This window comes from Diceros bicornis, chromosome 26 (genome assembly GCF_020826845.1).
Source record: "Diceros bicornis minor isolate mBicDic1 chromosome 26, mDicBic1.mat.cur, whole genome shotgun sequence".
Classification (NCBI taxonomy): Eukaryota; Metazoa; Chordata; class Mammalia; order Perissodactyla; family Rhinocerotidae; genus Diceros; species Diceros bicornis.
Window position 1 is genome coordinate 32,795,761 of NC_080765.1, and position 25,929 is coordinate 32,821,689.

Genomic DNA, 25,929 nt, shown 5'->3' on the forward strand with positions numbered 1-25,929 from the left:
GACTCCACAGCCTACACTCTTAAGCCACTGTCTCTAATATAATCCAGAGGTTCTTGGTGTACCCACCAGTAACCACGATGACATTGTTGAGAATTCCAGATGCTTTAGGAACCTGCAACTGTAACATGAAATGTGATGGACGCTTGTGCTCCAAGTATCACATGGGCCAGACGTCAAGGTAAACCAAGGCCCTGAGGTTGGAAACCAGCCAGAGTTAGGCTGCCAGCTCAACACTGGCTCTAAGCCTTGAGTCACCTGGTGGCAAAAATACCAGTTTCTCCCATTATCTGTTCTCTTCCTCTTTAATCACAGAACTCTCACTTTTCTGCTGGGCGAACGGCCATCCTTGCAGCTAGATGTGGCCATGGGGCCAAGTTCTGGTCCCAGGATATAGACAGAAGTGCAACTTCTGGGAAACAGCTTTAAGGAAAGGGGCTTGACCTCCTTCACTCCTTTCTTCTTGCTGACTGGAATGCACATATGACGGCTGGAACCTCCATAACCATCTTGAACCATGAGAGCAAGAGAGAAGTCAGGATCCTGGCACCAGGGGCTGGCTGCCCCACCAGCCCTGACCTTCTCTGGTGTTGTTTTGAGCTTCCTGGTACTGCCACCCAAGCCTAATCTTGGGTACATACATCTCAGTAAGGAACAGGAGAGAGCACAGAAGATGACACACATCTTAATAAGGAACGGAAGAGAGTATGAACAATGAAAAAAACAAAACACTCATCAGCACCAAGAAGGCCACTGCTGAACTCTCACATGGAAATGATTTCTTCTACATGATTTCCATACAGATTGGAGCCCGATCCCACACGGGATGTGCTTTATACTTTTAGGATTCAATCAAAAAGGGAGAAGTTCATGTCTTTAGAAGACAGCGAATGAATGTTAGCCTGCTGGCTCTCAGCTTGTGCAGTGAGTCGTTTTGCATCCCTGATTCTGCTTTCTGCTACCTGGTGGTACATGAAGAAGGTCATCAAAATTCCTATGGAATCAGCAAAAAGATAAACCTCTAGGTGCTTCACCAGCACAGAAAAGGCACTAATCACACTGCAGATATTTTGGAATTGCAATCTCAAGTATTTATCTATTTTTGGATGTTCTAGCATGCTTCATTCATTCCAGAATTATTCACTTGCCATTTTCAAAGGGAAAGGAAATTACCATTTTCCCTTTCCTGGCCTAAACCCGGGCACTTAGAGTAACTTTTTCTCAAGTTCCAAGAGACCCAGACAGGAAAAGATAAAGGTTATTCTTAAATTCATTTGTCAATCTTGCCTTGTGGAACAGGGAGGGGCGGGGTTAATTTCCCTTCATATGACTGAATCATGTGACTTGAAACCCAAAACAAAAATAAGTCTCTGAAGTCACCTAATAAAATCCCTCACTTTCCAGTTGAGGGAACAGAGGTTCCGCAAAGAGTGGGACGACCGTGATTGAGGCTGCTGGAGAGCACTGGGAATCACAGAAGAGGCAAGATACCCCATGTATACGCATGGACTGCAAGCTATGCAGTGATCTGCATACACCAATACAAAGGCTTCTGGCTTTCCTTCCAGCTCAAGAGAAGATTTAGGAAAAGGACCATGTTATGCAGGACTTTAAAGTCTTTCAGCAAACTAAATATTACATTCTTTTACTTCATTTGCTCAATGCAAATGTTTTAAGAACCAACTAAAGGAAGTATTCTAGGCTATGGGGAGATAACAACACATCAGACAGACCTTGTCCTCATGAAGCTTACATTCCAGCGGGAGAAGAAACATAATCAACAGGGAAAAGAATCAGCAAGCAAACAAATGAGACAATATCTAATAGCAGTCAACACCATGAAAGACACAAAACTAGGTATTAGAATGGAGGGTGACTTGAGTCGGGGGAGGTTCATTAGATTGCGTGGTCAGAGAAAGCTCCTGCGGAGGTGGGATTTGAGCTGACCCTTGAATTACAAAAAGGAGCCAGCCATGCACAGATGTGGAGGAAATGTATTTCCAGGAGGAGGAAACAGCAAGTACAAAGGCCTTGGGGTAGGTATGAGCTCTGCTATGGTCAAAGAGCAGGAAAGCAAGCCAAGGTGGTGAGCAGGAAGGGAAGAAGCAGGCATCACAAGCCAGGTAACACAGGGCTGTGGCCTTGGTGAGGAGTCTGCGAGTTTTTCTAAGTGCTACGGAAACTCCCTGAGTTTCTGAGCAGAGGAATGGCATGACATGACATGATTTATACTTTAGCACTTGGACTGCTACATGGAAAACAAATTCAAAACTTGGAAATTGATTCAGAAGAGACTTCGAGGGCCGGCCCCATGGCTTAGCGGTTGAGTGCGCGCGCTCCGCTGTTGGCGGCCCGGGTTCGGATCCCAGGCGTGCACCGACGCACTGCTTCTCTGGCCACGCTGAGGCCACGTCCCACATGCAGCAACTAGAAGGATGTGCAACTATGACATACAATTATCTACTGGGGCTTTGGGGGAAAAAATAAATAAAAAAAAAAAAAAGAAGAGACTTCGATGTAAGAAAGAGCAGAGATTTTTCCTTCTAGTTCCTACTTGTTTTTCTTTTACGGTGCTTCTTTTTCTGACCTCGAACTTCTGTGGATATTTTAGGAGGAGGGAGGAGACCAACGAGTCTAGTTCTCTTTCATTTGCCAAGTCTCCACCCCAGCAGAGAGAGGTCTCTTTACGTAGCAGTGCTTATAGGGATGTGACGCCATCTTAGCACGTGCCAGAAAGGCCAGGTCAGTTAGGGACGCTGCTCACCCGGGTGCAGCCTCCATCAGCCAGGTGGCAAAACTGAAGATGGGAATGCCCACAGCTGATGATGAGAACCACGACTCAACAAACCCAAATTACTTCTCCCAAGATGGAAATTGAGTTACGTTATCACTTAGAGCAGATGGTCTCTTTACACATATGCAGGATTAAGAAACGTTGGGAAAAAATTCCCACATCTAGTAGCGTGTACCTTCCATGAACCCAAAGGACACGGATCTTTCTAAACTCATAAGAACTCCGCCTTAGTTACAACTCCTGAAGGTAAAGGGCCCAAATGTTAAATTCACCAGAAAGAACTTGATGCAAATGGAAAGAATTAGTACACATGCCACCAGATTTCTCTCTCAACATAATTTCTTTAGGCAGGATTCTGCACAGCTTTCAAAAGCTTTCCTCACAATTATTAAGAGTCATCCCCAAGATCACTGACATTTTTGAGAAAAGTCTGCCCCTTTCCCTTTCTGGTTCTTGGAACCAGAGATAACACATCACAGATGATTTTTAACTGAAAGGGAGAAAAAAATGAAGAAATTATTTTCAAGGAAACAAAAGCCTAATTTGCATTGCTTGAGGTACAAAATAGGAATTGGAGAGCGAAGAACCTGAGAGAGAAAAGCGCTCTTAACGTATTTACACAAGGCCTGGAAGTGAATATGAAAATAGCCCTTTATCTTGAACTTTTCTAGTTTAAGTAGGGAGTAAGTTATTAGTAATTTTTCCTTAATTGGCCCTAAAATGTTGTTTGTATAGTGAAAATTGAGAGGAAAGAAAATTATTGCACTAGATGCAAACTCAAACGCCCCTGGGGGCCAGACAAGTAATAGAAAGATTTTTAAGCAGTTAGGGGTACAACAGGAAGGAGTAGAACCTATATCAAAAAGCATTAAAAAAATACTGTAGGGCCACCCCCAGTGGCCTAGTGGTTAAGTTTGGCACGTTCCACTTCGGTGGCCCAGATTCGGTTCCCAGGCTCAGTTCCTGGGCACAGACCTACACGACTTGTCTGTCAGTGGCCATGCTGTGGTGGCGGCTCACATACAAAAAGAGGAAGACTGGCAGCGGATGTTAGCTCAGGGCAAATCTTCCTCAGCAAAAAAAAAAAAAAAAAAAAAATTACTGTTGTAGCCAAAGAAAACACCTAAATGAAATGGGTTTAATTCCACCTTTAGGCTGAGGGTTTACTGCTGCTGATATAGCACATGGAATACAAGTTGGCAAGTGTAAAATAAACGCACCCAGATTTCCCAAATCCTTAAGCTGACAGAGAAGGCCCTTCCCCTCATGCTGGCCCCTGCCTACCTTTCCAGGCTCATGGCTCTCCCAATCTTGAGAAGCCTAGAACGTGGAAAGAGCTATTAAAAACATCATTGGTGTGACGTGGTGGAGGAGAGGATCTAGAGCAGCACCATCCAGTAGAAATATCACGTGAGCCACATTCAAAAAGGTAAAACAAAGGGCTGGCCCGGTGGCGCAAGTGGTTAGGTGCGCGCACTCTGCTGTGGTGGCCCGGGGTTCGCTAGTTCGGATCCCGGGCGCGTACCGACACACCGCTTGTCAAGCCATGCTGTGGCAGCATCCCATATAAAGTGGAGGAAGATGGGCATGGATGTTAGCCCGGGGCCAGTCTTCCTCAGCAAAAAGAGGAGGATTGGCATTGGATGTTAGGTCAGGGCCAATCTTCCTCACAAAAAAAAAAAAAAAGGTAAAACAAAACCAGTGAAACTTCAATAATGTACTTCATTTAACCCAATTCATCCAAAATATCATTTCAACATATAATCAATATAAAAACATTATTAGTGAGATACTCTATGGTCTTTGTGTTAAATCTCTGAAACCCAGTGTATTTTTTAATATGTTTGGGCTGGCCAGCTCTCAAGTGCTCAAGAGCCCCAGGTGACTGGCGGCCGCCATATTGGACAGCGTGGGTCCAGTGCTAAGAGCAAGGCTCTCCATAGCTGGAGGCAGGGCCACAGGCAAGTCCCTGACTCTTCCACACTGGGTTTGCCTATCTATAATGAGACAAGATGATTCCTAAGAGCTTTTCTAGCCCTTAAGGTCTGGAGAGTTCTGTCTCTTTTTTCCTAAGAAAGGTGAATATTAAATAGTTTAAAAGATACAGATAGACATACGTATGCATGTATACGTATGTATACATACATACATAGATGGATGAAAGAAAGAACGAATGAATGAACACAGGTCAAATCATGGGTTACTGTCGCTGATGCCATCATCTGGCTAGGAGCAGGAGAGGGAGAGAAGGCAGAGCAAGCCTGCTGTTCTAATTTCCAGGATGGGAACGTCTCCTTAGAGCAGCACCATAACTTGAAAAGGAGGGATGAAAGGAAAAGGAAGCTGCTGTTGTGAGTTCCATGTGGCCAGACACATCATTATTATTTATAGGACAAATGAAATTCATAATCTAGTTGTCCCATTATAACCGCCTGAGAATTTAAAATTGATTGGCAATAAATTCAAGGCAAACATCACCTGGGCATAGATTGTAGATTCAAAGCATCTGTTATTATTGATTTATTTGACACTGTTCTTTAGTACATATACAGTTAGTTTTTTAAGGCAATTTGCTTCTTAGGAAAGCTATGTAGGGAAAATATTAAAATGTCAAACAGCAGAGGAAATCAAGTTGGTGTGAAAGTTCAGCTGAATGAAATTATAATACATTTTCATGCTATGGATTCACATGACTTGCCCAAATTCCTAGCTGGGCTGTTTGAAAACCTCCTAATGTTTTTAAAGACTGAGATGATAAGAAATCTGCAAAGATGTTTCTTTTACTTTTCATACACCAAAAATAAACAACTTTATATCGAGTCTCAATAAATCGTGACTCGATATAGACCTCCTAATCCCGACTCCAGGGTAGAACGAAAGCCGTGCAACAGCTGTGACGTTACCTGGTAAGACGCTGCGGTTATCCACACACATGGAAAGGATGCGCTCGTACACGAGCTTTCCTGGGGACAAAAGGACAGATGGTCACGCTCTTCAGGAGCAAACACTAAATAAACGTTTGCTAATTAGGGACACGGCGATGGCATCACCCAGACGAGCTTCCACTTGTGATCGTATGCTGCCACCTGGTGGGACAAAGTTTAAGCCACATTTCTTTTGTTTTTTTGTTTTTGTCTTTTACTTTCTGTGAAAGGCAGGAAAGTGATTCTTCTCCCCTTAGAGTCTTAACTGAAACTTAGGGCCAAAGGAGGCTCAGGCAGCTCCATCTACGCAATGGAGAATGGTCCACCTCACACTCGAGGCCAGAAGCTGCAAACAGGCAGCCCAGGGGCCGAGTCCAGCCAGGGATCCATTTTGTTTGGTCCACAACACGATGGCCCACAAAGTGTTCTAACATTTTTGGATTAGCTGCCAACAGATAAAAATTGGGAGAATTCACGTGAAAAACTGGATTTCCTGTGTCTTCATGTACTGTGTGCCACAAATGGCTCATGCCCATGCAGGATAAAAATGAGCTCAACAGATTAGTAGCTGCCCCTGAAATAGCAAATATACTACTCAGTTTGCCACAGTCTCCGCTGCTCCCTCCTGTCTCTCATCAACAGCCTACTTCACTTATTTATATGATCTGCCTGGTCCTAGAAGCACTGCAATTTGAGATTTAACTATATATAGCAAGTTCTACAAGGGCAGAGAGTTGTGTCTGTTTTGTTCACTGACATATCCTCAGTCCCTAAGATCAGTGCCTAGCATACAGTGGGTGCTCAATCTTTGCTGGATGGATGAACATATTTTAGGTTGTGTGGGTCACAGGTCACTACTGCAACTCCTCAACTCTGCTGTTGCAGCTCAAAAGCAGCCATAGACAATATGTCAACAAATGAATGTGGTTGTGTTCCAATAAAATTTTATTTACAAAAACACGTGGGCAGTCTGGACTTGGTTTACAGGCCAACCCCTAACATAGCACAAAAAGCTTTATTTACCCTGTGCATGTATTTTGGAAAATGCTATCAATATTCAAGGGATAAAAATTATAGTTCTGTTCATTTCTGGACCTTCCCAAATCACCTTTCATGTCAAAAGTATTTCCCCATGCTCATTTTTTTCCCCATGACCCCATCAATCAGGACAGTAAAGAACCACACACCTTGTTCATACATGGAAAAAGAGACAGGAAGGTTATAAGGACCATTTCTGGTCAAAGAACTTGAGATCCAATGACATCATCAAGAAATGACAGAATGCTAGAATTATGTGCACGCAGCCAGCCAAGCGAAGAGGACCCAGGTGCCTCTGCCAGTATGGACCACTTACATTACAATCACCTCAAGACACCTGCTGCAAATTACATTCCTGGGGCCCTGGGGCCCACCTCAGAGCCAGTGAAAAAGAATCTCTTAGGGGGTGAGGCCCAGGAATATGAATTTTGAGTAACCTTGCTAGGGAATTCTCATCCACACCAAGCGTGAGAACCACTGATTTAGGCAGGCACCACGGGTCTCTGAGCTGAAACTTGCCTTGGGTGTGGGGATCTCTAGAAACTGCGAAAAGCCTCCTCCCCGTCTAAGCCAGTGGTTCTCAACCTTGGCTGAACACTCAGAGCACCTGGGGCTCCTGACAATTATGCTGACGCCTGTGTCCATCCTCAGAGATCCTGATGTAAATGGTCTGGGGTGCAGTGTGACCATCTAGAGCGTTGTGAAAGCTCCCCAGGTGTGCAGCCAAGGATGAGAACCATCGATTCAATTTAAAGGCTCCCACGGAGCCTCAGAGAATGAGCCCCAGTTCTCAAAGCCACTTGCCTTCGTCCTCCGGGCAGGAAGTGTTTGGTTACCTGCAGCCGTGGTCTCCCCACGGCAGCCACAGCTGGTGCCGAGAGGCCTCCTCCAAGATGAGCACACAGAACCCCCAGCACTGCGACTGCGTGCAATTCCACCTCGGGCCATCACAGCAAGCCACGCTGGGCAGCCGTGTAACTTCTCACCTCCCATGCTGTGTGCACAGGCCTTAAGAGCACAAAACATCTTTACTTCCTCTACAAAAACCTTACCATCTCTCTAAAACTAGCTTTCTTTAAAAAACCAAAAAACCTGATTTTTATATTCACCTTCATATTCTAAGGGACCTTTAACTACAAAATCATTTTTGGCCAAACGAGTTTGATGAATTTTTCTTCCTTTGTTAAGTTAGTGGACAACTGTTTTGACAAATAATACCCGATCCTAGATTTACTTCCTTTCTTGATTCACATTTTTATAAATCAAGATACTAAAACAGATAAATAACGACAGTGATAGGAGTTAACGTTTTCTGAGCACTTACTTAGTGCCAGGCACTGTTCAGAGTTGTGTACCCTGAGCTCTGCCACACGGCTCTGCAGGCGGAGAGGCAGGCATGGGACACAGGCAGGGACTCCAGAGCCCAGCTCTGTGCTCGCTGCCTCTCATGAAATCCCAACGGAAGTCCAGCACGCACGACCCCCTGCAGACGCCCGGGCCGTGTCCCACACCCTGCCCAGCAACATGCTCCAACCCTCGGTCAGTCAGGTCAACAGCCACTACACACCTGCCCTGTACCGCCGCACACCTTCCTATGGAACAGACAGCACCGACAAGGCACACGAGGGGGGCCACAGCACCCCGAGGTCCCACCCAAGCATAGCTGAGTTCCATCCACTCCTTGTTTAAAAGGTGGAAACTGCTCATTAGCCCCAGAGCATAAAAAGCCTCCTTGACGCAGGCCGCCTCACAGGCCTGAGGAATGTTATTCACAAAGATTCAGACAATGGTATGGCTGGAAACACCACCCAAAGTGGAGAGGAGGGAGGGAAGTGCTGAGACCAGGTAGCTCATCCGAATGTTTGGTTTTCGATAGGAAAAGCGTTCCCACGGCTCAAAATTCAAAAAGGCTGCAAAGGTATTGAACCAAGTTTCTCTCTCAGCCCATCCCCATCCACGCCCTCTGAGGGTTCCCACTTTTATTAGCTTCTTGGGTATCCTAATGTTTCCTTTTTTTTTTTTGGTGAGAAAGATTGTCGCTGAGCTAACCTCTGTGCCAGTCTTCCCCCATTTTGTATGTGGGACACCTCCACAGCATGATTTGATGAGCGGTGTGTGGGTCCGCACCCGAGATCTGAACCCTCGAACCCTGGGCAGCCATAGCAGAGCACGCAAACCTAACCACTATGCCACCAGGCCAGCCCCCCTTCTAATGTTTCTTTAGACAAATACAAATGAATATGAACAAGTATTCTAATTTTTCCTTACACAAAATGGAACATACTCTGTAGCTGTTCCACAGTTTGACTTTGTTACGTGACGACATACCCTGGAAATCTTTCTGTACCAGAACACAGAGCCCATCCTCATTGTTAGAGGCCTCCTAGTGCTCCAACATACACACGTACCATCATCTATTTAACTGGTCCCCTACTGATGGCCAGTTGGGTTATTTCTAATCTTCTGGAATCACAAATGGGATGAATTCCCAGAGGGGAAGTTGCTGGATCAAAGGAGAGCAGAGTTTCCCCCATGAGCCAACTACAAGAGAAACAGAGCTGGTGCTTTGACTGCATAGAGAACTCAATTTGAGTCCCAGCTCTGCACTTACTACCCTTGTGACCTCAGGCAAAAGTTACTTTACTTCTCTGTGCCTCAGCTTCCTCATCTGTGAAATGGGGACCATTACAGACCCCACCTCACAGGGATGTTATGAAGATGATGTGACTTAATATATAAAGCACCTAGGACAGTCAGGCCAGAGGACGTTATTTGTTGAGTGTTTATCACCGTTATTTTAACTCCCAGCCCAGCTACTTTCTGGGCTACAGCAAGGAGGCAGGCATCTGCACGACACGCCCGCTTGCTGAGGTATGAGACTGGGATGTGCCAGCAGAGGCTGGCAGAATGGCTGCCCAAAATTCTCGCAGGGTTAACGTCTGGATCTAGCCAGGCCGGCAGGTTAGAAACTGGACCTCATCGGTGTCCCCAGGTTAGTCTCGCTCAGGGGCGCTGACTCGTGCAAAAGGAACTGCCAGGAGGCTGGTGAGGGAAACCAGAAGGCCAGTGTGATATTCACCACGAGAAACAGAACGGTCAGGAGAACCAGACACAGCCACTGGCCTCTCGCCCTGACCGACGTCCTCGCTCCCTGGAGGCAAGCTGTGCATGAGGACAAGTCGAGGCCCAAGGGGTGTATGACCTGATATCTACTCTGAGGGCCTAACGCACCCATCCATTCTGGATCACTTCTCCCATCTCCACTGCCTCCCCGGGTCCAGGCCACCCTCATTGCTCAACTGAATGGCTGCGGTGGCCTCCTAACCGTGCTCCCTGTTCCACCCCCACCCTACAGTCTAGTCTCAACCCAGCTGCCAGAGGGAGCCCATTAAAACCCAAATCGGATCGTGTGCCTTCTCTGCTTAACACCCCGTGACTCCTCACAGCCTCAAGGTCATAGCGAAAGTCGTTCCAATGGCCTACACGGCCCGCCAGGGCTCTGGCCACGTCAGCTCCTGCGCCGCCAGCCCCTCGCTCATCCCATTCCAGCCATCCTGGCCTCTCAGGTCCCCAACCCCGCCAGGCCTGCTCCCACCCCAGCGTCTCTGCCCTGGCCGTTCCTTGGCCTAACCAGGCCCCATGTCGCCAGCATGTGGCTCATCTCTCACCTCCTTCAAGTACTTGCTCACATCTCACCTTCTCAGCGAGGCCTCCTCTGATCCGCTATTTAAGAGTGCAGCCCGCCCCCACCCCTGCCCACTTCCCTCAATTCCCCTCACCCTGCTCTGTTTTGTTCTGCCTTTCCTCCATACAACTGATCATCATCTAACATACAATCGGGTTTATTTATTTGTTCTGTAAATCCTCTCTCACCAGCACATAAGCCCACAAAGGCAGGGATTTTTGTCTCTTATTTGCTGACACATCCTCTGTGCCCAGCAGAGCGCCTGACGCCACCTCTCTGGGTCATGTGAACCCCACAGGTCCTGTCTTTCAGCTGGGACATCTCTTCTTTTAGCCCAGTCAGCTCCCACTCCCCTTTCTTCTGGCCACAGCATCACCTTTCCTCTTTCGGGGTGACCCAGGCCTGGACAATCTGCATATGTCATCCCCGATACCATGAGTGGTTCAGGGACTGACGTGTAATCCAAGCCAGGACAACAGGACGGAATTCTGCTGGAATGCCTGGAAAAGAGAAGTTCTTCCTTGTCCTGGGAAGCTGACAGAAGCTGCAGCCACGTTGTGGAGTTCAAGAATGAAGCAAACCCAAGGGAAAGTACTAGAAAAAGCCAAGGTCCTGAAGACACTGTTTGAGTTCCTAACACCAGCTGTACCTGAAGCCAGAAACTACCCCCTGGACTTTTCAACATAAGTCAATAAAGACCCCTTTTCCAAGACTAGTATGAGTTAGGTTTCCTATCACTTGTTCTAGCTAACACACTCAGGTCTCTGGGCCCCTCTGCAGAAATAAATGGGTCTCTCTGAATGACATTTTGTTTTCTGACACATTAGATGTTTCAGTGGGATACAGATAAGACTGGCTGGGTTGGGAGCTCATCGGTCCTTCCTCAGTAAGACAGCAAATGTCTATTCTGACCTCCTATGTGTTCAGCTCTCAGAAGACGACTCTGTTTCCTAGCTCTTGCGGGCACCTCACTTAACATCACATATGGCCTAGAGGGCTGCATGGTTTGGGCAAACTGCTAATGGCAGGATTCCCTGGCCACTGACCACTGCCAAGCAGCACAGAGGCCTCCTGTTTCTCCAGAGGGTTCCAGGTTATTCTCTTCAGTCTAGACCTCTTTGCTGGGCTCCCAAAGATCATTCTGCCTGAGGGGCGGAGCATGGGACAAGGGGCAGCAGGAAGACCTCAAAAGAGCTGCAGCTATCACTCAGGCAGGAGAGGACTATGGCTTGGACTAAGGTTTTAACATTGAAGACAGAGAAAAATGGACAGATTAGGTAGAGTCAGGAGGCTGAACTGAAGAACTTGGTGATGGACTGGACGTGTGGCATAGGGGAGAAGACTGCGATTTCCAGCTTGTGCAACAGAGTACACGGTGCTGTCACTCCCCGAGGCAGAAACCCACTGGAGGTAAGGAAGGGGCCGGGAAGAGATGCAGAGCTCAGTTCTGACAAAGTGAGTTCCAGATGCCATGAGATGGCGATGGACCACAGCTGGTTTAGATAGGACATGAGCCACTCAGCTCACCCCGCTTCACTCACTCACTTTACTAGCCTATCAGAAGGTCAGAAGAAATATAATTTAATATTCTTTCAAAAATAGCACCCTTGCTAATGAGCATGGCGGGGGCTGGTTTGGTCTCTCTCAAGGTTTACCTAATTACTTAAACCACCACAGAACCTAATTTAAAGCAACTCTACCGCCCAACTTCGGGCAAAACAAACGTATTTCCTAGATCTAAGATGGATATGACTATACTCACCAAATGTATCAAGTATGTCGGTGATGAGGACAAACTTGCTTGGATAGAACTGGATAACGCTGGTGTCCGAAAGAAGCTTTGAACACTAGAAAAAGAGAGGAGAAAATTCACTCTGTTGTGTCTGACTTTGTCGGAATGCTCCAGGCCTGGAAAATTAAGGATTTCTACAAATAGGTACAGGTGCTTACATGTGCCAAGCCGTGTGCCAGACACTGGAGATATAATGATAAGCAAAACCACTGTGCTTCAGACAAAGAGAGCCAGGCTCTGCTCACGTCAGAGCCTCGTAAGAAGACTGTACCACCTCCCTTCAGGAAAGCCACAGGACTGAGCAACCTTCTCCAGAAGGGTCTCTGCTCATACACTGAACTAGGCCAGCATTCAAAGCCACCGAGGGACGGGCCGGCCCCGTGGCTTAGCGGTTAAGTGCGCGCACTCCGCTGCTGGTGGCCCGGGTTCGGATCCCGGGCGAGCACCGACGCACCGCTTCTCCGGCCGTGCTGAGGCCGCGTCCCACATACAGCAACTAGAAGGGATGTGCAACTACGACATACAACTATCTACCGGGGCTTTGGGGGAAAAATAAATAAATAAAATCTGTAAAAAAAAAAAAAAAGCCACCGAGGGAAGTCAATGACACCTCTCCCATCAGTGACCTCGCAGATGACTCAATCTTTGTTCCAAGTGCTTTTCAGCATGGCTTCCTCTGGTTTATTTCAGGATGTTCTCGATTCTTAAACATTCTTTTCTATGAGTGACCCCATAAGTAAATCTCCAGGGTTTCTTAAACTAGCACCTATTATTTATACTCGCTCCCACATTTTCCTCTAAAAGGAACAGGACAAGCTTCAAGTACATGTTTCTCCAGAACTATGATCTTCAACGCTGGGAACATTTCAGCTTTTCAGGGAAAATTGCTCAATCCCCATGCTGTCACTCACACCAGAGGGTCATCAACACGTTCAGGACTCTTAATGGAAGAGTGTAGCCACACAAAGTGGCCCCAAACACCCCAGATTAAGTCATCTTTTATAACCAGAAACAAAAAATCTACTCCTATTTTGAAGAACTAAATTTAATGCCTTGAAGTCTTTACAAATTCAAAAGTCAACATGAGGAACTAAATCACCTTGCCATATTTTGTCATTCCAACGGTTGGCTCTCAGATAAACGTCACTTAAAAACAAAAAATATTTGGACATTTAGAAAGGGTCGTTTAATATGCATTTCCAACGTGCAGAGAATGGTTAGAAAGTTCATCTGATCAAGAGGCAGACTGACGTGTTTTCAGTTTAGCGTTGTCACCCCATCTCTAAATTCTTAGATTTACCAAGTTTCTCCTTAGCATTACACTCCTAAAAGTAAAAATGTGTCTAATTTGTGAAACATCCTCTTACAGTCCAAATGTTATTGGGGGTGGGGGCGGAGGGGTGAGGGGGACGTAAGCTGTGAAAACAACGGTGTTGACACCAAACGTGGCATTTGGATGGACCTAGAACTCCCATCTCCTGGCGCCTTGTTTTGTGTTTTTCATATGCCCTTGATGAGAGCTCCAACTTAAACAATTACCCCGTGAGATTTCAGGGCTTGGAGAAAGCAAACAACTCAGAATCCTAGAGACTGTTTACAGTACACAGCTCTTGGTTCCTAGGGATGTGACATCTCCCAATTCCTACCCAGGGCCCCTCAGAGATGAGTTACTGCCCACTGGTGAGGTGAGAGAGAGAGAATTCAAACAGAAGATTGCAAATTAAACACAGCTGGCCTTTCCCAACATCTGTGCACTGATTTTTTCCCCCACGCTGGTGTCACAGAACATATATTTTATAAAGGATAACAGGAAGCAGAATTTTTCTAATCCAAAGTTAAAGTCATAATAATGTTATGAATCGAAGTTACCTTTTAAATCACTATTTTGAAGATTCCACACTTTTTTAAAGCTTTGCTGCAGTTTCCTAAACTTATGCAGTAAGAATCAGGCACCCCAGGGTGTGTTTTAAAACACATTCTCTGCTCTACTCCAAACCTGGTCACAACTTCCAGCCGAGACACCAAGGAAGAGTATTTTTAACAAGGGCTCCAGGGCACAGCGGCACTGAAACAAGCCCGGGCCCCACTGGGTTCGTGACCTCCACAACTCGCAGCACTCTCTGGACGGACCGACCATTCTACAAAGTGTTCTCAGCTTCGGAACCATCTGGGGAGCTTTTAACAATAATAGCGCCTGGGTCCTACTCCCAGAGAGTCTGATTAAACTGGTCTGGGGTGTAGCTTGGACTCAGATTTTTTAAAGCTCCCAAGTGATTCTAATGTGCAGCCGAGGTTGAGAACCATTGTCATACACATTTCCTGAATGACTGACTGATAAATTACTCTGCCTGAAATACTTGCTATCGAACTTATTAACATTGCTGGAAAAATACTAAAAGGATGTTTTTCATTTATTTCCAATTAGCAACATTCTAGAAGGACACTAGCAGTTTCTAAAATTAAGTTAGGATTAAAAAAATATATCTGAATAACCAAAGCAAATGGATAAATTAAAAGATAACCTATGGCTGGGTACTAAGGAAGAATGAATGGATGGATGGAAGGAAAGAGACTAAATAATCAGATGACAATTACTACCCAGAATACATGAAAAAATCCTAAAAATTATGAAAATTAATAAAAGGAAACCTCATTTAAAATGGAGTCAGGGAGGCGGCCCGGTCACGTAGTGGTTAAGTGCACGCTCCACTTCAGCGGCCCGGAGTTCACAGGTTCGGATCCGGGGCATGGACCAACGCACTGCTCGTCAAGCCACGCTGTGGCGGCGTCCCATATAAAGTAGAGGAAGATGGGCAGGGATGTTAGCCCAGGGCCAGTCTTCCTCAGCAAAAAAGAGGAGGATTGGCATCGGATGTTAGCTCAGGGCTGATCTTCCTCACAAAAAAAATAAAATAAAATGGAGTCAGGAGGCCAGAAGGGGGAGCTCCCATGCAGTACCACTTGACGTCAAATACAGGAAAGAGAGTCCATTATAGATCCCAACAGAAGGAAGTTAACAGGAAAGAACTGTTAATTACAGAAAGAAATGTTCATTGCATCACAAACAGAAATCCACTACACCAGCAACTAGCCAATGAGAACGTGTCATCACCCTGAATTCTTGCTTTTCTCCAATAGACTTTCATTCAAAACAACCCATCCCAACTTCCTCCTTTTTCTCTGTAAAATACCGTTCCTCTTCCTTGTTTGTTAGATTTGCCTATGGTCTGCCACAGCATGCACATCTCAAATTACAATTCTTTGGCTATTCCCGAATAAACTCATTTTGCTGGTAAAATAACTAGCTGTTTTATTTTTAAGGCTGACAAAATCAACAAGAAAAATACAAATAACATAATGGAAAAATGAGCAACAGGAATCCACAAAAGACATTTTACAAAAAAGGAAATTGTAATGGCCAATAAACATGTGAAAAGATGCTCAATCTTATAATCAGAGAACTACAAATTAAAACCACAATAAAATATGATTTTATTACGTCTTAAATTGGGAAAATTAAAACAGAAAGTCTGCTCGTACCAAATGTCGGTAGAATGCTGAACAGCACAGACTCTCATACCCCACTGCTGGCACAGCATCCACTTGGAAAGTGACTTGGCATCGCCTGGTAAAGGCTGAAGAGGCTCAGGCCTACACCTGAGCAACTCTACTCCTAGGGACGGGCCTTCATCTAGAGAAAGGCCAGCAGACACGAACAAGAGTGTACACAGCAACATCGTTCATAACAATGAAAAAAGAAAAAGAACAGGAAAGAACTAGATGCCCATCAACAGAATGAAGGATACATAATTTATGCACCAGGAGACTCACTATTGTTAAGATGGCAGATCTCTCCAACTTATCTACAGGGTCAATGCAATCCCTATCAAAACCCCAGAAGATTTGGGGTTTTCGCGGAGGAGTGGGTAGAAATTGACAAGATGATCCTAAAAATCATATGGAAATGCAAAGGACCCAGAAAAGCCAAAACAATTTTGAAAAAGAAGAACAAAGTTAAAAGATTTATGCTACCCAGTTTCAAAACTTACCATAAAGCTACAGGAATCAGGACAGTATGGTATTGGCATGAGGACAGACTTACAGACCTATGGAATAGACTTGAGTCCAGAAATAAATCCTTATATTTATGGTCAACTGACTTTTGACAAAGGTGCCAAGATAATTCAACAGGGAAAAGCTAGTCTCTTCAACAAATGCTGCTGAGACAAGTGGATATCCATAAGCAAAAAAAAAATAAAATAAGCTTAGACCCTTATACTACACACAAAAATTAATTCAAAATGGACCACAGACCTAGATGTAAGAGCTAAAACTATAAAACTTCTAGAAGAAAACGCAAAAAAATTCTCATGACCTTGAGTTAGGCAGAGTTTTTAGATACAACTCCAAAAATGAGCCAAAAAAGAGACAACTGATAAATTGGACTTCATTAAAATTAAAAACTTCTCTACTTCAAAAGACACCATTATGGAAATGAAAAGACAAGCCAGAGACTAGGAGAACATTTGTAGATCATATGTTTGATAAAGAACTTGTATCAAAGATATATAAAGAATTGTTACAACTCAACAAGAAGATAAACAACCTGATTTTAAAAATGGGCAAGTGTGACGGGGCGGGCCCAGTGGTGTAGTGGTTGAGTTCACGTGCTTCACTTTGGCAGCCCAGGGTTCACAGGTTCAGATCCTGGGCGCAGATCTATGCACCGCTTATCAAGCCATGCCGTGGTGGCATCCCACATATAAAGTAGAGGAAGATGGGCATGGATGTTAGCCCAGGGCCAATCTTCCTCAGCAAAAAAGAGGAAGATTGGCAATGGATGTTAGCTCAGGGCTAATCTTCCTCATCAAAAAAATAAAGGGCAAGTGCTGAATAGACATTTCACTAAAGAAGATATAAAAATGGCCAATAAGCACATGGAAAGATGCTCAACATCATTAGTCAGTGGGGACACACAAATTAAACCACAATGAGACACCACTTCAAACCCACTAGGATGGGTATAATCAAAAAGACAGACAACACATGTTGGAAAAGATGTGGAGGAAATGATCTCATACTCTGCTGGTGGGAATGCAAATGGCGTAGCCATTGGAAAGCAGTTTGGCCATTTCTCAAAAAGTTAGACATAAACTTACTATATGACTTAGCAAATCCACTCCTAGGAATCTACCCAAGAAAAATGAAAACCTATGTCCATACAAAGACTCGTATGTAAATGTTCATAGTAGCATTATTCATAACAGCCAGAGTGGAAACAACCTAAATGTCCATCAACTTGTTAATGGATGAGTAAAATGTGGTTATCCATAGAGTGGAATACTATTCAGCAGTAAAAAAGGTATAAAGTACTGATACTACAACATGGATGAACCTCAAAAACACTATGCTGAGTGAAAGAAGCCAGATGCAAAAGATTACATATTTAATGATCCCATGTACACGAAATGTCCAGGAAAGGCAAATTTATAGAGCCTATGAAGCAGATCGGTGGTTTTCTAGGGCTAGAAGTGACAGCAGTTTGACTGCAAACAGGCTTAAGGGAATTTGGGGAGTGGGGCTATGAAAATGTTCTAAAACCGGATTGTGTAATAGTTGCACAACTCTGTAAACTTACTAAAACTCACTGAATTGTACACTTACAATGGTGGATTTTAGACTATGTAAAATATATGTCAATAAAGCTACAAAACCAAACAAAAAAACCTTACTGCAAAAGCAAATAAAGTAAACTGTGCTCATTTCTCCATACTCTGCACCTTGACTATCTTTTTTGGATAGGAAGGCAGTCTTTAAGTACAGTCAGCCCTTGTTACTCACAGGCCCTACACGCACAAATTCAACCAACCGTGCCTACAATGGCTGCGTCTGTACTGAACACGTACAGACTTTATTTTCTTGTCATTACTGCCTAAACAATACAGTATAACAACCATTTACACAGCAATTACAATGTATTAGGTATTATCAGAAATCCAGGGGCCGGCCCGGTGGTGTAGCAGTTAAGGTCAAGCACTCCGCTTTGGTGGCCCGGGGGTTGCAGGTTCGGATCCCGGGCGCAGACCAACGCGCTGCTTGTCAGGCCATGCTGTGGTGCTGTCCCATATATAGTAGAGGAAGATGGGCATGGATGTTAGTCCAGGGCCAATCTTCCTCAGCAAAAAGAGGAAGATTGGCCACAGATGTTAGCTCAGGGCTGATCTTCCTCACCAAAAAAAAAAAAAAAAAAAAAAATCCAGAGATGATTTAAAGTATACGGGAGGATATAAATACTTTGCCATTTTATATAAAGGATTTGAGCATCCTTGGATTTCAGGTATCCACGGGGGTCCCAGAATCAATCCCTTGTGCATACTGAGGGACGACTGTATTGAAAGTAAAATAATTACTATTGACTAGATGTGGAGTTAATTAAATACGTTCATGGTTATTTTCTTTGAGAAGACACAAATCAAATCTCCTCCAGATGTAAAACTCTCAGAAGTCACAGTTCTATACTACAAGGCTCTATGGAGAGATGTTGCCAATAAAAATATTTTGAAGAAGGGCTTGTTAGTTGTTTTCGCACTTGAGGCACTCAGCAAGCAGCCCCATCACGTGCATCCAGGACGAGAGGACCTTCTCCAGGAGCATTTACTTTGTAAACTAACAACGGTGATGGAAGAGGAATGGGCTCGGGTTTGCCTCTGTCACGAAACACTAAGATAGCACCTGCCAGACAACATGCCATCTTAAAAGACCTCCAGCGCCCAGCGTAAAGACTCCCAGACTCCCCTCAGCCTCTCTCCCGAGAAGCAGGTGAGAAAACAAATGTCCCATCGCCACGATCCTGCACAAGAACGGGATCCGTCCTTTTCAACTAAAATGGCTCTTCAGAAATGCTTTGTTAACTGTGCTTGAAAATCATAATGCACACATTATTCCTTTTACAGTGTGCTTCTGAGCACGTTTTGCCAAATCAGGATGATCTTAGGGGTCAAGAAACAGAACAAGCTGTTTTTCTTACAGAACTAGCTCTTGTGATCCAAAAGTTTTTATTGGATCAACAAATTCATTAACAAAGAGGATGCAACAAATGTACCTCTCCTAACACTGTAAACATGTTTTCTTTGTTCCATAATTATGCAGAACATGACCTAAAAAGGCACATATTAGAGACACACAACCATTAGTCCCACAGATACAAAGATCTGGTCAAGGAAATCCAAAAGACAGTTGTCCAATCTCTAGTCTGCACAAATCATAAATATGTCGGGGATTACACTGGGGCCAGTGAACTGCATAACCCAGGGGCATCATTAATTCTGTAATTTAGGGTGAATTTCCTGGAACTGTGCAGTGCACAACCTGTGCAGCTGCACATGGTGGCCCTGGGATTAGCCATCTCATAAAAACACAGAGTCACAACCAAGGCTTTCCCAGGAAGTATGTGAAAACGGAACAGATAAAAAAAGTAGAGTGAGACCCTGAAGGCAGGCCTCTGAAAACCCTAATTATCTACAAAGGAGTTTTACATAGGAAATGTAGGGGAAAAAAAAAAAAAAAAACTAGACCTGACCTGGATGACTATTTTTAGAGCCTTCACTTTCTGGTCCGAGGCCCAGGCGTCCTTCAGCGACTGGTTAAGCTCCTCTATGCGGTTCACGTAATCCTGTTGAGTCAAATTCAACAGCTCCTTTTGGGATCCCTGTGGGCAGAAAGTAGGAGGGTGTAGACACAAAAGGAAAAACATTGCTGGACCACCACCCCCATGAACAACACTGAGTACTGGCTGAGCCTCCATCTTCCTCATACCCGCACCAGGGCTGATAGTTTCCTCTTGGGATCAAACAGGTTCTTTGAGTTTTCTGCAAAGATAGGCAGAGTGCAGCGACTGAGAGACTGGCCTTGGAGGCAAGTCAGACCCAGGCCAGCTCCCAGCTCAGCCTCTTACCAGCAGTAAGACTCTGGGTGAGCTGCTTTCCCCCAGAGCCGCATCTGTGAACAGGGATAACAGGGCTGAGCTCATTCAACAAATGGTTATTGGGGCCTGGTGCGTGCCAGGCAGGGTATACCAGATGCTCGAGACACAAGGTGAGCAAAAAGACACAACTTCTGCACCACGGGAGTTTAAGGTACAGACGAGACGGACATTAATACCAACTGAGATAAACGCTCGGGAGGAGACAATTCTACGAAGACACAGGTCACATCCACCGAATGGGAGGTGTTCATTGTAAGAAGTACAACTGTTTCATGTACCACCAAGGAAGAAAAATTGCTGATCATTGATAGGCACCAATTGAGGGGTACAGCCCAACGTCAGGGATAGTCAAATGTCAGGGAAAAGGTCCACCGTAGAATGGAAGAAACATGGTAACATGTTTCTAGACGGGTGGTCAAGCGTGGTTTCCTGGGGCCAGCCTCAGTGGTCTAGTTGTTTAAGTTCGGCATGCTCCACTTTGATGGCCCGGGTTCGGCTCCTGGGCACGGACCTACAGCACTTGTCAGTCAGCGGCCATGCTGTGGTTGCAGCTCACATAAAAAAAAAAAGAGGATGATTGGCAGTGGATGTTAGCTCAGGGTGAATCTTCCCCAGCAAAAAAAAAAAAAAAAAAAATGGTTTCCTAGAGAAGTGATGCTTGACTCTAACTCTCAGTGGTGTACGGGTGTTAACTAGGCAATGGGTGGCGGGGATGTTCAGGACAGAGAGCAGACCCCAGCGAAAACCTGGGGCAGAGGAGATCGAGATGATCACACAGATAAAATAACAATGTACGCAAACACTTGGCACAGCCCCTGGCACACAGTACATGGTCATTAACACTCGGCTACTGTTAAGACGCTATTTCCCCAGCTCACAGGAATAAAGGTCATGCTAATCCACATGAGGAGCCCAGGAACCAAATCGTTTCTACATGAACGTTCCCTGGAATCCACAGTGAAGGACTCTTTATTAAGGAACGACAAGCAGAAGGTTCAGGAAATCTGGGCTGACCCCAACTGGTCACTTGAACTGTGAGACAGGGTCCTCCCTGCCCCTCTGTAGTAGGAGGAGCCACGTGACCAGTCTGGGCAAATGGGCTGTGAGCAGAGGGGCATGTGTCCCTTGTGGGCTGAGGCAGTGAAAAGTGCCCCTTTCTTCCACTCTGCTGTGACAACCCTGGAAGCCGTCTGCTGAGATGGCAGCATCACGAGATGCTGGTGTGTCTGTCACCTGCACTGGATGGGTAACGTGAGGAAGAAACAAACCTTTGCTATGTTAAGCCGCTGAACTACGGGGGTTCATTTGTTACCACAGCATAGCCCAGCCCTACCCTGATTAATACTCTATGTTAACCCGGACCACGGGGCAGCCTCCTGCTGCTGTGAGCAGGGAGAAGAAAGGAAACCAGCCTGCAGGAAACAATGGAGAGCTAGAAAGGGCTCAGTGACAGGAGCCCACACAGCACCAAGAGGGACAGAGGACAGCTGACAGGTTTCTGGCGGTTCTTCAGTTCCTGGTTCCAGGCCACTGTGTCCTTGGGTTCAGGGTAACGCCCCCGCATCCTTCAATATAGCCCCCATTTTCAACCTGAGCCAGCTCAAGTGACGTTCTGACACTCACAGACTTTGATCCAAACCCTCAGCAACTCCCTTCCCACCAGCCAAGGTCGGCTGATGCCACGCAGACCGAGGCTCCCGGGCACCCTAACTCAAAATGTGTCCTTTCTGAATTGGGAAATAAGATATTGGCCTATTAGACTCTGCTGAGCACCCAACAGCTCTGACCTCAGAGCTGGGAAGACCCAGGGGCAAGATGCAGGACAGAGCGATGGCAACCGCCACGATACGGCCCTCTGTGGCTTTCAAAGCATCCCCAGGGTCCACACAACTATATTCTTCATCCCCTTTCTACAGGTGAGGAAACGGGTGTAGGAAAGGTGAAGCCCCAGTGGTGCCCTGTTACCAAGCAGCCGAGCTAAGGCCTCCAGACACAGGATGACGGTGACAGCGGCTAACACGCACAGCATGTACCTCGGGCCAGTGCTCTCCTAAGCACCTCATCCCTGTAACTCATTTAATCCCTGTAACAACCCTAAGAGGCAGGGACTATGTAGCATCCCCATTTTATAGAGAAGTAAACTGAGGCACAGAGCTGTTAAGCATCTTGCCTGAAATCACAGAATTACCCAACAGTAGAGCCAGGATTCAAACCCATGCAATCACGCTCCAGAGTCTGTCCTCTTACTCACGATGCTATGCTGCTTCTCTAAAAAATATTCCAGAGGACACAGACTCACCCATCTCCAGGGGCCATGCTATGAGTGAATCAGGACAGGGAGGAAATGTGCAACCCGGACAGTGCATGCCCAGCTGAATGCAAGAATGTGGGTACACAATCATCAGGTGGATTTCAAGAGAAGCCAGGAATCTGGATTTATATGTTAAATTTACAAATTTTTAAGAGTTGGCGAATGAGTCATGTTTTTTAAAAGCATGTGCAGGCCAATTAAAAGATTCCTGTGGGCCACAGCCAGCCAGCAGAGCGGCCATGTGCAGCCTCTGCAGAAGCGTATGATCTTTATACGGTGGTTCCCAGGGGGATGGCTCCAGCCAGCTTTTCCAGTTAGACCCTGTCCCCAGACGACCTGGGCTTGCTCACGCATCTCAGTGAGAAAAGACGCCTTCAGAAAACCAGCCCAAGGCAGGCTCCTGTGAGCTCGGCCAGCTGCACCGCTGGCATCTTTCTCTGGACCAGTCGGTGCCTCAGGAGGACCGAGCACAATGTGCGGCTCCAGAATTCATCAAAGAGCAGCCACCGAGACTGATCTCACTTGGCAGAAGAAACGAAAGCACCGCTCCTCCCCGGGCTCAGCACATGACCTGCTCACCTCCTCAAAGTCATCCAGCTCCTCCAGCCTGGTCCGAACCTTCTCCGACATTGCAGATGTGGCGGTCCCGGCTTTGCCTAAACAGAATGGATTCATGTCACACAGGTGGCTTTCCTCTGTCACCAATACCCCCAAAGGAAGGCATCTTTCACTCTACACTTCATCATGAATAAAGAGGCCAGGGAACAATTTCATTACAGAAAACTCTCCGAGACTTTGAAAGCAACATCCTTAGTAACCAAAGTTCCATCGGAAACATTTCTGCTCCGAAGCTGCCCCTGGGAGCGCAGCCGGCCAGCCTCAAAAAGGTTCCACTACATTCGATACGTACAAACTCTTCACTGCATCATTTGTTTACTCCTAAAGAAAGGCGGTCCAGCTAAGGATGCCAAAAATCCATCATTTAATTGTTTTCCACGAACAAAAGGCCCTCTCAGGCTAGTACTCAGGGTAGAACTGTTGTACCCCTATACTAACAAAACAACAATCTCACTGTCTGCCCAGAGGTAGAAACACTAGGGCTTCAAAGCCCTCTCTTCAAGCAAACTGGACTAGCTGTGCCTCCTTCCATCATCTGTCAGCACAGTTCTCTCCCTCAGCAGGGACTGGCAGAAAGAAATGAAGGAAAGGACTCCAGGCCGAGAGCCAGCCACAGGGCAAGGCTATCTGTCCAGCTGGCTGCTGCTCTCCGGTGCCTCGTATTTCAGACATGTCCCCATTTTAAGGGGGCTTCTGTTCTACATCTGAGGTCCCTTTACTCCTGCCTACCAAACTCACTCTCCAAGTTTGTCTTTTAAGGCACTGGTTTCTCAGCTGGTATCGACTCACAGACTTGTCTGGGATCAGCTGAGAGCATGGCACTACTGCTGAATTACTAACCACTACTAAAGTAAAGACGTTTCCAAACAGTTTACTTTTACCTTGTTTCTACCTTTTCCTTCCTTTTGAAATATAATACATACAGAACATGCATACATGTACATTTTAACAGATAATTATAAAGCTTTGTAACCACCACTCGTATTGCCCTGCTGCTTTCATTCACCACTCACTTTAGTTCATGAAATTGACCCATGTTGTTGCACAGAACTGTGGTTCACTCACTTCCACTGCTGTTTAGTATTTTCCATCATGTGACTATGCCACAAGTTATTTCTTATTCTACTGTCGATGGATGTTTGGGTTGTCTCCTCTTTGGGGCTACTAAGAACAATGCTGCGGTGAACATTTCTGTGCATGGCTCCTGATTCATATATGCGTGCATTTCTGAGGGTAGTGCTTCTCAACTTCTACAAGAATCACTTAAGGATGTGTTAACATTCTGATTTTCACCAGGTCTGGGGCAGGTCCTGAGATTCTGTATTTCTAATCATGTCAATGCTGCTGGTCCTTGGACCATATTTTAAGAAACACGGATTTGGGTAAAGGTGGAAAGAGCCAGCTGTAACTGTTTTAAGTTTTGCAAGTCACACAGTCTCTGTTGCAACTACTCAACCCTGCCACTACAGCACAAAAGCATCCATCGACAATATGTAAACAAATTGCCATGGTTGTGTTCCAGTAAAACTTTATTTACAAAATCAAACAGTGGGCCAGATTTGGCCTGCAGGGCACAGTTTGCCCATTTCTGATCTAGGGTATATCCTAGTATTGGAATTGCTGGGTCAAAGGGTTGGCCTATATTCAATTTTAACAGATAATGTCAAAATGCTTTACACAGTGGTTGTGTCATTTTACACTCTCACCAGCAATCTATGAGAGTTCCTACTGGTCTACATTCTCACCAGCAAGTGCTATCATCAATTTTTTTGATTTTCCCAACCGGTGGATAAGCAGTGGTATGATTTACTTTTTTATGGTTTGGGGGTCACAGTTACGTCCATAACAAAAATGCTCCCTCTCGCTTGATTTCTTTTGTGCTGTCTCAACCTGCAGAGAATGGGGGAGAGTTGCAGCTGCCATACCAGCAACGTTCACATAAACCAACATAGTGCTTCTCTGCACCCCGGCAGCATGTGATCCATGTCAGTCATTTCAGAATCACCTGGGAGCTTCAAAAAAGAAATTCACAGACCCCATTCCTCAGGATTAATTCAACAAGTGGAGTGGGTCCATATTTGTATAAAAGTTCCTCAGGTGACCCTGCTGCACAGCCCATCTGAGAACCCTGGTCCAGAGCTTCTGACCATGGATCTTAGCAGTGGAAATTGAGAACTGCTGTGTTCAGGGATCAGAGGCTGGTAAGACTGAGTGTGTAACCTCCCTCACCAGTGCATCTGCATTTTCACAAGGGATAAAGACTTAAGGCAAAGGAAAGGATCTCTAAAAAGGAGAATTTCATCTGTTCCTCAGCTGGTGAGGAGGTACCTGGAGGGGAAGACCATTGCTCTGTAACTCTAAAATCAAGCAGGGAGCATATGGTTTAGTCCTGGTAACTGATCTGGTCTTTTCTTTCATTCATCAACTAAATATGTATTTCAATTCTACCAAGTCTATACATAATCTAGGAAATAATAGCTTCAACTGAATTAATCATCAGGGTTGGATACCACAAACTTTTTCCTTTGTAAAATTATATTAAAGGTAATGGGAGAATTCCCCAACAAACCAGTAACAACAACAAAAACTCACCTTTTTCAGATCCCATAAACAGATTCTGCAGAGGCAAAAAAAAGGTTAATATTTTTTAAAACTTACTGGATTCTATGAAAAAAACACTTAGAAGATACTTAAATTATTATTCAAATAGCGCTAAGACAATACAGCCCATCATTTTTCAACAAAGCCATTTACTTATCCAAATGAAAAATTAAAATATTTATTCA

The 25,929-nt window shown here is 45.3% G+C and overlaps 1 protein-coding gene across 2 annotated transcripts in view; it reads right to left on the reverse strand.

The window, feature by feature from the left end:
- The window catches only part of VPS35L (VPS35 endosomal protein sorting factor like), a 118,566-nt gene that overhangs the window by 77,087 nt on the left and 15,550 nt on the right, over window positions 1-25,929 (reverse strand). For both annotated transcript variants that reach the window (XM_058569939.1, XM_058569941.1), the window contains exons 5-9: window positions 25,736-25,760; window positions 23,105-23,181; window positions 19,810-19,938; window positions 12,201-12,285; window positions 5,695-5,754 (exon numbers count right to left, since the gene is read on the reverse strand). In XM_058569939.1, coding sequence (XP_058425922.1) covers window positions 5,695-5,754; window positions 12,201-12,285; window positions 19,810-19,938; window positions 23,105-23,181; window positions 25,736-25,760 — 376 coding nt within the window. The remainder of the gene's footprint in view (window positions 1-5,694; window positions 5,755-12,200; window positions 12,286-19,809; window positions 19,939-23,104; window positions 23,182-25,735; window positions 25,761-25,929) is intronic.